This window comes from Babylonia areolata, chromosome 1 (genome assembly GCF_041734735.1).
Source record: "Babylonia areolata isolate BAREFJ2019XMU chromosome 1, ASM4173473v1, whole genome shotgun sequence".
NCBI lineage: Eukaryota > Metazoa > Mollusca > Gastropoda > Neogastropoda > Buccinidae > Babylonia > Babylonia areolata.
The window spans coordinates 82,726,174-82,741,173 of NC_134876.1; the positions used below are offsets into that span (position 1 = coordinate 82,726,174).

General features: G+C 45.6%; 1 protein-coding gene across 2 annotated transcripts in view; it reads right to left on the reverse strand.

The window, feature by feature from the left end:
- Nucleotides 1-15,000, reverse strand: part of LOC143288336 (EF-hand calcium-binding domain-containing protein 6-like) — a 63,226-nt gene that overhangs the window by 17,999 nt on the left and 30,227 nt on the right. Inside the window, exons 5-12 of one of the 2 annotated variants that reach the window (XM_076596712.1) lie at nt 14,207-14,458; nt 13,647-13,784; nt 12,910-13,019; nt 11,726-11,776; nt 8,537-8,682; nt 6,032-6,228; nt 3,739-3,849; nt 1,692-1,868 (exon numbers count right to left, since the gene is read on the reverse strand). In XM_076596712.1, coding sequence (XP_076452827.1) covers nt 1,692-1,868; nt 3,739-3,849; nt 6,032-6,228; nt 8,537-8,682; nt 11,726-11,776; nt 12,910-13,019; nt 13,647-13,784; nt 14,207-14,458 — 1,182 coding nt within the window. The remainder of the gene's footprint in view (nt 1-1,691; nt 1,869-3,738; nt 3,850-6,031; nt 6,229-8,536; nt 8,683-11,725; nt 11,777-12,909; nt 13,020-13,646; nt 13,785-14,206; nt 14,459-15,000) is intronic. The other variant, XM_076596721.1, reaches the window with a different exon arrangement.

Consider the following 15,000-nt stretch of genomic DNA (forward strand, 5'->3'; position numbering starts at 1 on the left):
ATGTATACAAAGTAAAACACAAAAAACTAATCAACCAAACGGTCAGAATGACTTGAAAGGTAGAATTAGTGCAAGCTTGAAAAAGCATTATGTACTGAAACCGTCGTTGGTTGAAATTCTGCATGGAAAAGTGCTATCCATATCATAGAGGAACTGGAGGAGATATGTAGAGGAAACTAAATCGCATGTTGTTTTCTTTTTGTCCTGTGTGATATATTTCACATAATGTCATCTGTTTTATATCACCGCTGACCTTGGCGACGTCAGAATGTAACAATTGCAATGAAAGGGAGAGTATTCAGTCTTGTCACGAAATCACAAACCTGAATTGATCGCTATAGCAATGAGGTCGTTATCCTCACAACAACTCATCCATCATAGATCTATAAAGAAATGAATTATGAAAAAAGGCGAAAATAATGTTACAAAAAAAACACTGTCTTTTCATATGTTCAGATCGTGACCTTAGTTTCGATTTTCCCTGCACATCCATACATGTGATGCGTCCGTGAAACTGTTTGGGTTTTTGTGCCTGTACTGAGCTCTTTCTTTGCCAGCTAAAGCGCTCATTCTTTATGTTGTTATTAGCCTTCTTATTTTGGGGGACTATGTTCGCATATGTAAGAGTTACAAATTTTATTTCCGACTTTAATGGTAAGTATCTACCCGATCATTGCAATTATTTACCTGATCACGTGGGCTGAGCAATACTTGGTGTTGCTGAGTTAGTCGTTTTAACGTTTTGTTAATCAACCTTGTAACATTGTTTAGGTCTATCTCTGACTGGTTGCAAACTCACAGATTTTCAGACCTGAGAGTGGCCCTTTTTCGCTTGGCTGGGCCATAAGCAACTTGATTTGAAAGGGGAATAATAAAGTATGTGCTTACTCAACGCATGCTGTATGGTTAACCTTTTTCTTCTTAATTAAAAAACAAAATAAATCAGAACGGTAAATATCGAGAATCTTTCATTTTACCCATCTTTCAGATGATATTTACAACGAGTGTCACACATAATTGCTCAGTATGCTTTGGGTTGATTTTTGTGACATTTGATCTGATTATTTTTTGTTAAACGAAAAAAAAATTCGGGGGGGAATTTCAATAAAGAAGGTTGTATTTTGTTTGGAAATAAAACACAGTTCATCTAAAGACAAGAAGACAATTCACGATAATAGCGTCATGTCGGTGTGCACTTAGTGAGAATGATTTGATCCCGGGGATCGCCATCGTTATCTTGTGTAGGAGACTGTAATCGGAATATAATACTGCATTCATTCAGTTAGAAAAAAAAATCGTTTCTTTCTTTCTTCTTTGTGTGTGTGTGTGTGTGTGTGTGTGTGTGTTCTTTTTTTTTCTTCTTTTTTTTCTTTTCTTTTTCTTTAAAAAAAAATTATATTTTTTTTAAAATCGAAAGCATCACAGGGGTAAGTAATTGGGAATTTCCCTTTCGATGGTACAGAATTGTAGTTAGTGCCCTTGAACTCTCACTGCAATGTTCCCTATCTTTGGCTCTGTGGTTTTAACAAGACTGACGCATGAGTATGCAATAAGGAATGGTTAGCCAAAGATAAGGTCTGTACATTTGTTCGCGTTCACACACACACACACACACACACACACACACACACACACACATACACGCGCGCGCGTGCAAACACACACACACACACACACACACACACACTTACCTGGTATCAAACTGCTGCATGAAGCGGGCATACAGCACGTTTCCATCCTCATCCAAAGGCACTTGGTCCAGGAAGGATTCGAACTGTTGGTCCGACAGCTCCAGGTTGAAGCGGCTCTCAATGGCCGCGCGGAACTCCTCCTGACTCACCGCATCCGTTCCCAGTCGGTCCAGCTTTCTGTACAGCAGACAATAATAATGATAATAATACAATAATAATAATAGTAATATCATTTATTTTCAGTCTGATATCATCATCTCACATGAACAGACAATAGATAAATAAACTAAAACTTTTTTTTACATGAAAAAGCAATTAAAAAAAATTAAAAAAACGATGTACAGCAGACAGAAAGTATATTTGTATCTCTTTTTTGGGTCAGTGGATAACCTGTGTTACTTTTGTGAGACAATTATTTCCGAGTTTTCTATCCAAAAAAAATATTTTTAATGCTGTTCCAAGCTTTTGTACATAAGCAAATACCTTTAAAACAGCCACCACCACCACCAACAACAGTAACAAACAAACAAAATAAAGAAGTTAGCCAACTCACTGACAAATAAACACACAACAAAACAAATGAATAGATAAGTAAATCAATAAATTATTCAATACTTAAATGAATGAATTGTTAACAAACATGAATTTATAACATGAATGCACAAATAAACAAGTAAATAGATAAATAAAGATGAACAAAAACATGGATAACTAAACAAAATATTGCATGAATGAATGAAATAGATTTAATAATTAACAGATAGATAAGCGAACGAACAAAGGAGCGGAGAAATAAACAAAGATTAACAGACAAACAAACCAATAAACACAAAATCAACAGACAGACGAAACAATGAGGCCGGACAACGATTCATGAACAAATAGTAAAGAGTGCTAACTCTTTCAATTCACAAGGGACACAACTTCAAGTCGATGCTGCTGATGCTACCGATTCAGCCAGCACACGGGAAGATAAAAGGTACACTGGAATAAACCTAGGCACTTTCTTTATTGAGGAAGTAGCATTGACTTGAAGTTGAGTACCTTGTGAAAGGAGAGAGTTATGGTGATGAAGATGATGATGATGATATGGATACTATCCTCAGTCGGAGACCAAGCTCTGAGCGCTTTACAAACTCGGGGTCATTTACACAACAGGCTGCCTACCTGGGTAGAGCCGACTGACGGCTGTCATTGGGCGTTCATCATTTGCTTCCTGTGTCATTCAATCAGATTACAGGCACGCACACATACACATAGACAGACATGTACAATTTTACGTGTATGACCGCTTTTCTATATTTACCCCACCATGCATGCAGCCATACTCCGTTTTCGCAGGTGTGCATGCTGGGTAAGTTCTTGCTGCCATAACCACCGAACGCTGACATGGATTACGGGATCTATAACGTGCGTATCTGGTCTTCTGCGAGCGTATACACACGAAGGGGGCGGGGGAGGGGGGGAGGTCAGGCACAGGCAGGTCTGCACATATGTTGACCTGGGAGATCGTAAAAATATCCACACCTTTACCCACCAGGCGCCGTTACCGAGATTCGAACCTGGGACCTTCAGATTGAAAGTTCAACGCTTTAACTATTCGGCTATGGGGCTAGTTGGCCTTTGAGAACCATCCCAACGACGACTGTCCTAAAACCGTCTTGGCCGAGAGGGTGGGGATCAACTTGGGCAAGACACTCTCCATCCACTATAATCAAATGCCGGCCCAGAAAGTTAGGACAGCAGTTCCCTCCCCTGTTGTTCTGATGGTCATTGTCGGACGCGACTGACTATTGTGTATATATATATATATATATATATATATATATGTGTGTGTGTGTGTGTATGTGTGTGTGTGTGTGTGCGTGTGTGTGTGTATTTATATACATACATATAGATCTACAGATCTATATACATATATATATATATATATATATATGTGTGTGTGTGTGTGTGTGTGTGTGTGTGTGTGTATTGCGCCCGTTTCCCCTCTTTGCTACTTGTCAACCAGCGGACAGACAGACAGACAGACAGACAGACTACTGACTTGAACATGCCGAGCAGGGCCAGGAAGTCCCGCTGAAACATGTTGACCAGCTGACTCTCCATAGCGCTCAGCGTGGAGTCTCCCCCCTCGGTGCCTGGGCGGTTGTTGAACCTGTGAACATCACCACTACAGGTCAGTGTGGGTGGGTGTGGGTTGGTGTGTGGGGGGGGTGGTGGTGGTGGGGGGGGGTTGGTAGAGGTGTGTAGGCGAGGCGGGATAAGGACAAGGGGTTGAGAGGTAAGTGTGATGTGGTAGTGTGTGTGTGTGTGTGTGTGTGTGTGTGTGTGTGTGTGTGTTGGTGTGCTCGCAACTCTGTGTGTGTGTATGTGTGTGTGTAAATGGTGTGTGTGTGTGAGAGAGAGAGAGAGAGAGAGAGAGAGAGAGAGAGAGAGAGAGAATATATATATATATATGTATAGATCCACAGAATCTCTGAGAAACTGTAATCGAACTAGTTATTTTTCCTAAGTATGAAGTCACGTATTATACACAGGTACACTCGTGTGCGACAGAAAAAGAAAGAGAGAGACGGTATGACACAGACAGTGACACAACAGGAAAGGGATAGAAAACGTAGAAAGACACAGACACATACAGACAGAGACAGACGGACGGACAATGATTATTTTTGTTACCAATATTGCTGTCACCATCATCGTCATTTTTATCATTATCACCATTACCATCACCCTTATCATAATCATCACCATCACCATCACCCTACTATTATCATCAACATCATCAATATCACCACCATCACCACCACCACCACCATCTCCACCACCATCACCACCACCAACACCACCACCACCACCACCAACACCAACACCAACACCAACACCAACACCATCACCAACACCAACACCACCAACACCAACACCAACATCACCACCACCACCAACACCAACACCATCACCAACACCAACACCACCATCACCAAGATCACCACCACCACCAACAACAACAACAACACCACCACTAACACCAACACCACCACCATCACCACCAACAACAACAACAACACCGACACCAACACCACCAACACCACCAATACCAACACCAACACCATCACCACCACCACCAACAACAACAACACCGACACCAACACCACCACCATCACCACAAACACCACCAACACCAACACCAACACCACCAATACCACCACCAACACCAACACCAACACCATCACCACCACCAACAACAACAACACCAACACCAACACCAACACCATCACGAACACCAACACCACCATCACCAACATCACCACCACCACCAACAATAACAACACCAACAACAACAACAACATCACCACCACCATCACCACAAACACCAACACCACCACCAACACCAACACCACCATCACCAACACCACCACCACCACCAACACCACCACCAACAACAACAACAACACCAACAACAACACCACCATCACCAACATCACCACCACCACCACCAACAACAACAACAACAACACCAACAACAACACCACCATCACCAACATCACCACCACCACCAACAACAACAACACCAACAACAACAACACCATCACCACCACCACCACCATCACCATCACCACAAACACCACCACCACCACCAACACCACCAATACCAACACCAACACCAACACCACCACCAACAACAACAACACCGACACCACCACCACCACCATCACCACAAACACCACCACCACCAACACCAACACCATCAATACCACCACCAACACCAACACCACCATCATCACCACCACCACCAACACCAACACCAACACCACCAACAACAACAGCACCACCATCACCAACATCACCACCACCACCAACACCAACAACAACAACAACAACAACAACACCAACAACAACACCACCATCACCAACATCACCACCACCACCAACAACAACAACAACAACACCACCATCACCATCACCACAAACACCAACACCAACACCAACACCAACACCACCATCACCACCATCACCACCATCACCATCACCACAAACACCACCACCACCACCAACACCACTAATACCACCACCAACACCAACACCAACACCACCACCAACATCACCACCACCACCAACACCAACACCATCACCAACACCAACACCACCATCACCAAGATCACCACCACCACCAACAACAACAACACCAACACCAACACCACAAACACCAACACCATCACCAACAACACCAACACCACCAACACCAACACCACCAACACCACCACCACCAACACCACCATCACCAACATCACCACCACCACCAACAACACCATCACCACCACCCAGCGGCACGGTACCTGTGCTTGACGTCGGTGAGGACGTTGTGCACCATGCCTGTCTCACTCCTGTCCTGGAAGCGGTGCAGGAACTCCCGGTAGGGCACCCCCTTGCCCATTGCCCTCACGGAGCACCGCGACAGGAAGGCCCCCAGGAGCGGCTTCTCCATCTTCAGCCCGAACTCCGCCAGCACCTCCAGGAAGTCGTCAAAACTCACCTGGTGGGAGGGAAACAGTCGTGAGATGTGGAGGGGGGTTGGTTTCAAAAAAAGAAGAAAAGTAGAGAGAAAAAAAAAAAAATTCCAGTGTACCTTTTATTTACCTGTGTGCTAGCTGGATGAGTTTCAGTTTCAGTTACTCAAGGAGGCGTCACTACGTTCGGACAAATCCATATACGCTAAGCAGATGCCTGACCGGCAGCGTAACCCAACGCCCAGGCTCTGGATCGGTAGCATAAACATTGACTTGAAGTTGTGTACCTTGTGAACGGAGAGAGTTACCACTCTTTACTATTTGTCAGTCTATCACACAAACAAAAACAGTGGTTGTAGTGTTTCTGGTAAACACCTGTCCGAAGAAGAAGTGAGTGTGGTTTTTGGCATTGGTGTATTTGTTTATTTTGTTTGGGGGGGATGTTGGTTGGTTGGCTGGTTGGTTGGTTGGTAGCCAATCGAGTTCTTGTTGTTGTTGTTGTTTTCTAATTTGAATATCAGATTCTGTATCAACGTTAATAATCAATGCTTGTCGTGTAGAGGATGGGGGAGGTAAGAAACAGCAATGCTCATTCCACAGTCAAACAAAAAAAAGTGATCAAGACTATCGAATTCTGCTGAAGGGTCAGAATCATTCAATCATAATGAAGAATCAGTGTGATATCTTTCCCACAATTTCTTTCTGTTTAACAGTATCAAGAACTACAAAAAGCCGGCTCGGTACATCTCATCAATGGGAAAAGGCAGCATCAAAAGGCGATGTATTGTTTCCAGTACCACGGATGTCCATGTTTAAGATCATCAAAGCAAAGCTATTCAGCTCGTTAACTCACTCAGTACGGCCAGTCCTCTCTTCTCCTCTACACAGACCCCTCGGATGTCCAGTGGGTGTCTGAATGACCCAACCTTTAGCTTCCGTCGTCAGAATTGTGGTTTTCTTTGTCAACATTTATCTCTTCAGTATAAGAGCCTTCCGATTGCAATATTTTGATGATGGTAATTGGGGTGAAACGCTGTTAACGTCGTCTCTTTCGCCGTTCGTATGAAGAGAGTTAAAGGACACAAAGTGACATCACAACTGATAGTACCACACAGTGGTCTGCATCTAAAATTGAAATGCCAACAGAAAGCCCACTCCTCTCACCACGTTCAGGAACTGAAGTGACAGATCATTCAAATGCCCTTACTGTGTCCCTGTCCTTAAAAGCCTGCCTAATGCCAAAGAAAGTAAGAAAAATAACGGATCACTCACGATACACTTGTTGTCGGTGTCCGTATCATCGTCATCCCCCCCCCCCCTCCACGAACCTCCCATCCCCATCGACCTTTTGTTGAAGAAGCACTGTGTCCGTATCATCGTCACACCACCCCCACCCCCGTCCCCCCCCCCACCCCACCCTACTCCCCATCCCCATCGGCCTTATGTTGAAGAATCACTGTGTCCGTATCGTCATCACCCCCCCCCTCCCACCCCCACCCCCCCCTACTCCCCATCCCCATCGACCTTATGTTGAAGAATCACTGTGTCCGTATCGTCATCACCCCCCCCCCTCCCACGCCCCCCCCCCCCTACTCCCCATCCCCACCGACCTTATGTTGAAGAAGCACTGTGTCCGTATCGTCATCACACACACACACCCCTCCCTCCATCCCCCCAATCCCCACCGACCTTATGTTGAAGAAGCACTGTGTCCGTATCGCCGTCACCCCCCCCTCCCTCCTCCCCATCCCCATCGACCTTATGTTGAAGAAGCACTGTGCCCGTATCGTCATCACCCCCCCCCTCCCTCCCTCCCCCCAATCCCCATCGACCTTATGTTGAAGAAGCACTGTGCCCGTAGCGTAATCACCCCCCCCCCCCTTCCACCCCATCCCCATCGACCTTATGTTGAAGAATCACTGTGCCCGTATCGTCGTCACACACACACACACCCCTCCCTCCATCCCCCCAATCCCCATCGACCTTATGTTGAAGAAGCACTGTGTCCGTATCGCCGTCACCCCCCCCCCCCCCTCCCTCCACCCCATCCCCATCGACCTTATGTTGAAGAATCACTGTGTCCGTATCGTCGTCACACACACCCCCCCCCCCTCCGTCCCCCCCCCTACTCCCCATCCCCACCGACCTTATGTTGAAGAATCACTGTGTCCGTATCGTCATCACACACACACACACCCCACCACCACCACCACCACCCTCCCCCCAATGCCCATCGACCTTATGTTGAAGAAGCACTGTGTCCGTATCGTCGTCACACACACCCACCCCACCCCGCCCTCCTGACCTTCAGTTAAAGAAGCGCGGATGACTCACCACGCCCTTGCCGTCTTTGTCCTTGTCATCAAAGGCCTGCCTCATGTTGAAGAAGCCCTCCCGGAACTTGTCCTTCAGCCACCTCTCCACGTCCAACTGCTGCTTCCGCTCCAGCTCCTTGCGGCGTGGGGTCCTCGAGGACCTCGCTGGGATCACACAGTGGGCGAGCGGTAATGCTGATGAATTTGTCATATATATATATATATATATATATGTGTGTGTGTGTGTGTGTGTGTGTGTGTGATAACTCTTTGGACTTATGCACAGTATAAAAAAAATAGCGGAAAGGGGAGGTGAGAGGAGGAGGTTAAATGGGGGAGAAGGGGGTAGGGAACAGAAGGAACAAAGAAACGCGACTCCCCGCCCACCCCCAGCCCCCCCAAAAAGATAAAATCAATCAATAATTTTATTTATTAATTAAGATAGGGTATTTCTGTTTGCAAAAATAATGAAAATAAAGAATAACAGCTGAAAAGAACAGTTTTGGAAGCAAGGTTTCATCTGGATTTTTTTTTTTTTTTTCATCACTTTGCAATCCCTGTTTTAAAATTTTGATTCACTTTTATTCTTTTATTTGTTGTTAATCAATTCACGAACACCACCTTCACCCCAATACTAGAAATACCCTCTCTTAACTCCACCACAGCACCAGAGAGAAAGAGACAGAGAGAGCAGACAGACAAAAGAGTTGTCATTATTTCAGAAGATTGTGCATTTCAAATGATCGTTAAAGAACAGCAAATAGAACGAAACTGTTTCTGATCGACAACAGAAAAATCGACGAACGAAAAATTCAATGAATCAATTAATGAAATAATGAATAGATGAGAAAAAATAACCATTACATAAATGAATAGACAAATGAACAGAATCCTAAAAGATACTGTTTTGTTTCGTTATTTTGAACACACACGTAAACAGCGAAACAAGCAAGCCCTAATTTCTTTCCTGCCTTCATTTTCTCTAAGGGTGAACCGGGAAAGAAAGGAGACCACACACACACACACACACACACACACACACACACACACACACACACACACACACACACACACCAATCTGCAACAACAAACGCAACAGAAGCAACACAGAAGTACCGCACATAAAAGAACCCACAACAAAAGGGTTGTCTCAGGCAATCGACTCTCGAAAAATCTTTGAAAGGGAGGGAAAAGTGGCGCTGCACTCTGGCGATGCGCTCTCTCCCAGAACAGCAATCCGAAATTCACACACAGAAATTTGTTGCAACGAAAGAAAAATTAATGAAGACTGTACAATAACATGCAAAGTGCTATACAGTAAAGTCCAAAAAAAGTACACCACAGTGAGAAGACCTAAAATACAAAACAGCACAGTGCAGTAAATTGCTATGCTGCACAGTGCATGGCAAAAAACACACCACACCACACTACATCACACCACGCCACATTACACCACACCATAACACAACATAACACATCACATCACATCAACACAACACCACACAACACAACACACTACACTACACCTCACCACACCACACAACACAACAGAACACCACAACAGAACACAACAACAATAGAAAACACACAACAAAAAACATCATACCGCAACACACCACAACACAACACACCACACCACAACACACCACACAACACAACATACCACAATACAACACAACACACCACACCACAACACACCACAATACAGCACACCACACAACACAACACACCACACCACAACACACCACACCACAACACAACACAACACAACACACCACACAACACAACACACCACAACACAACACAACACAACACACCACACAAATTTCCACAACACAACACAACGCAACATAACACCACAACACCACACCACAACATAACACCACACCACACCACACCACAACACCACACAAATTACCACAACTCAACACAACGCAACGCAACGCACCACAACACAACACAACACAACACTACACAACACCACACCACACCACAACACCACACCACACACCACACCACACCACCAGACCACACAACATCACACAAATTACCACACCACAGCACAACACCACACCACACCACACCACAACACAACACAACACCACACCACACCATACCACACTACACCACACAACATCACACAAATTACCACACCACAACACAACACAACACAACACAACACAACACAACACCACACCACACCACACCACACCACACCACAACACCACAACACCACACCACACACCACACCACACCACAACACAACACAACACAACGCAAAACCACACCACACCACATCACACCACAATACCACACCACACACCACACCACAACACCACACCACACAACACCACACAAATTACCACACCACACCACAACACCACACCATACCACACCACACCACAACAACACACACAACACAACACCACAACACCACACAAATTACCACACCACAACACAACGCAACGCAACGCACCACAACACAACATCACACCACACCACACCACACCACACAAATTACCAACACAACACAACGCACCACAACACAAAACAACACAACACCACCCCACAACAACACACACCACACCACAACGCAACGCAACGCAAGACAACGACGACAAAAACACAACAACAACAACAAAACAGCGCCAGAAAACGACACGACAAGTTAAATATAATGGGAAGAGGCAACTCTCTCCATGTACAAGGGACACAACTTCAAATCACTGCAGCTTTTGCCACCAATTCAGCGAGAACACGGGTAAATAAAAGGTACATTGGAACAACCCAGACACTTAACTTGTGCATGGAGAGAGTTACCACTCTTTATTGTATATTAAAACTTTACTCATCCTACTTTTCATCAATCTTTAAGAACGGGTCCTTGATTTGAAAAAAAAAAAAATGAAACAAAGATAATGCCAAAACAGCACACACACACACACACACACACACACACACACACACACACACACACACACACGTCATGAACGCCACACACTCTCACTCAGCATTGGACACTTTGTTAGTTAACAACAGCACGAGTTCATTATGCAGCGTGGTTATTTGAGCAGTGCACGGGAAAAAAGTGCTCAAGGAGGTTGGGGGTGTGGAGGGCGGAGAGGGGGAGGAAGGAATGGGGGGGTGTGGGGGAAAGGAGAGATGTGTGTGGGGAGGGGTGTGGGAGGGAGAGAGGCACGTGACTTACCGTCCTCCCCACCTTCTGGTCCGGAGTGGATTTCCAGTCTGTCTGCACGCCCTGCGTTGGACGCACGTGGCAACATGCATTTGTTAAGATAATTTCTTCTTCTTTTTTTTTTTTACTGACTCACTTGTGTAAACAAAGTGAGTCTATGTTTTAACCCGGTGTTCGGTTGTCTGTGTGTGTGTGTGTACGTGGTAAACTTTAACATTGCCATTTTCTCTGCAAATACTTTCAGTTGACACCAAATTTCTTCTCACCCGTACACGCGGAGTTCGAATCTGCCGTTAGGACTTTTTTCTTTTCTTTTTCTTTTAACCCGAAGCTTTATAATAACAAATACAGAACACATTTTAACGATTAGATTTTTTTATTGTATCGCAAGTGAGTCTTGAAGGCCTTGCCTCTCTTGTTATGTTTTTTTAAAGTGACACTGTATTTGAGACTGTTTGGTTCGATGGGTAAGTAGGTTGGTGTTGAGTTGTTCTGTGATTGACTGAATGGTGTCTGTAGTGAACAACTTTCGGGGTTGTTGGGAATTGGTTTTGGTTGGTTGTTTAACAACACTTTTGTACAACCTTGGACGTATGTGACTACAAGAGAGTGGGGTTTTTTGTTTGTTTTTTCGATTAGTTGATTCAGTATTAGCTGCCTGGATGGTAGACTAATTTATTGAAGTCTGGTTTGTTGAATGACCAGGTTGCCGATGAATATCAACGTTTTATCTTTTTTTTCCGTGTTTCTTTTTTCTTCTTTTCTATATTTCTATTTTTTCTTTATTAATTTTTGTCTCGAGAGCAAGTTTCCAGTATTCTAGTTCTTGGAGGGGACAAAATTTCCGTTGGTCTGTCTGTCTGTTAGTCAGTCTGTCTGTCTGTGTGTATGTCCGACTGTCAGCTATTCTATTACATTTTGTTCTCTGTGACATTATGAGAAGAAATATTGTCAATACGTCATACCAATATTCAAATGAATGGGGTCAACTTGCATGTGTGGATCTCAGCAGCGCTGAGTTTACTGCGTGTAAAGAATTTTTGCTAAGTCAACCAAAAATTCCATAGACAAGGGACATGTTTTTTTTAACGTTAAGCAAAGTTAACGCTGCTACGATGGGGAAGATGGGGGCGGGGGTTGGGGGGGGGGGAATCTAAGCCCTTTTAAAGGTATATAAGGGAAGTGGGTCCAGCTACCTGAGTCTGGGGTGTGTCTTCGGACAGCGCCGGACTGTCCGCGCCACTCGATGCCCAGTGCGTTGAGGAACTTGCGACCGTCCATTAGACCTTCGTTGGACGGGTCATACCTGAAACGGTAACAGTCCTTTACAATGTTGTCTCCACATTACCTTGAAGACTTCCGTTCCGAACGCTGTGATCGATTCATTACGTATCTTCAGAGTTGCGGCCGTTAGCCTAATATGCTTGAAGTTCGTGCTCCTGTTGTTTTGTTGGGGTTTTTTTTCTGGTTTTATCTGTGATACCGTTTTTGAATGTTTTGTTTGCTCGTTTCTTACACTTGTGTGTGTGTGTGTGTGTGTGTGTGTGTGTGTGTGCTGTGGTTTTTGTATGACTGATGTAGTACTGGAAAGTGCTTTGGGATGTTTGAAAGTGTTATATAAATACATGTACTGTGCACATTTATATATAAAGTGCGATATAGATTTATACACACATACATGCATGGATGCACGCACGTACATAAACACACATCAACATCATCATCATCGCGCGCGCGCGCGCGCACACACACACATATACACACACACACACACACACACACACACACACACACGCACGCACGCACACACACAAACACACACGCGCGCACGCACAAACATACACACACGCACAAACATATACGCACGCAGATAACACAACACTACACACAGACACACACACACACACACACACACACACACACACACACACACCTGCACCAGAGTTTCTCGAACTCGTTGTCGTCCAGGTAGAAGTTCATCTTCTGCAGCATCTGCTTGAACTCTGACCTCATGACCCGGCCTGACCCGCCGGGGTTCATCTGGGGGATCATGTCAGCCAGGTCCAGGAACCTGTGTGACAGCAGCACACCGGTCACAGTGCTGTCATGGTGCCGGAGTTCCAGTCCGTACGCACACACACATATACAGACACGCACGTGGCCTCGCAACAAAGTCTTGCACGAAATCTCGGATGCGCGCGCTTGCTCACACACGTACGCACACATACACGCACGTATGCGGATGTATATACACACATGCATGCACTCGCGAGCGAGCGAGCGAGCGTGCGCGCGCACACACACACACACACACACACACACACACACACACACACACACACACACACACACACACACACACACACACACACTACCCCCAAAACACGACATCCACCACACACGACTTTCAAACACCCAACCCCAAACAACCTCCCACACCCCACCCCTCCACCCCTACCTCTCACTCCGGCACCCCCACCCTCATCTACCCACCTCTGCCGGGCCTTCTCCCGCAGGTTGGCGTGCACCTGTCCGGCGGACATGACGACGTGGTCAGGCCTGGTCAGCGGGTCCATCCACTGGGGGTGGTCTGAGTCCTGACCGACGTCCCGGAAGTGGGCGAAGAACTCGCTGAAGGGGATGACGGTGCGCTCCTTGAAGCCCATCCTCTCCAGGAGCTTCTGGCTCTGGTGCTGCGTGATCTGCCGGCCTGCCACCGTCACCAGGATGCGCAGGAAGGCTTCTCTGGAGGAGGATGGAGGGGAGGATGTGATGATGGTATGGATACTTGTGGAGTAATGGCCTAGAGGTAACGCGTCCGCCTAGGAAGCGAGAGAATCTGAGCGCGCTGGTTCGAATCACGGCTCAGCCGCCGATATTTTCTCCCCTCCCACTAGACCTTGAGTGGTGGTCATGACGCTAGTCATTCGGATGAGACGATAAACCGAGGTCCCGTGTGCAGCATGCACTTAGCGCACGTAAAAGAACCCACGGCAACAAAAGGGTTGTTCCTGGCAAAATTCTGTCGAAAAATCCACTTCGATAGGAAAAAGAAAAAAAAACTGCACGCAGGAAAAAAAACACAAAAAAATGGGGTGGCGCTGTAGTGTAGCGACGCGCTCTCCCTGGGGGGAGCAGCCCGAATTTCACACAGAGAAATCTGTTGTGATAAAAAGAAGTACAAATACAAATACTTGTATGCAGCTCCTATCTTCGGTCAGAGACCAAACTATGTTAAGAGCTTTCCAAACATGCGCAGGAAGGTTTCCGTGGAGGAAATGGATGAT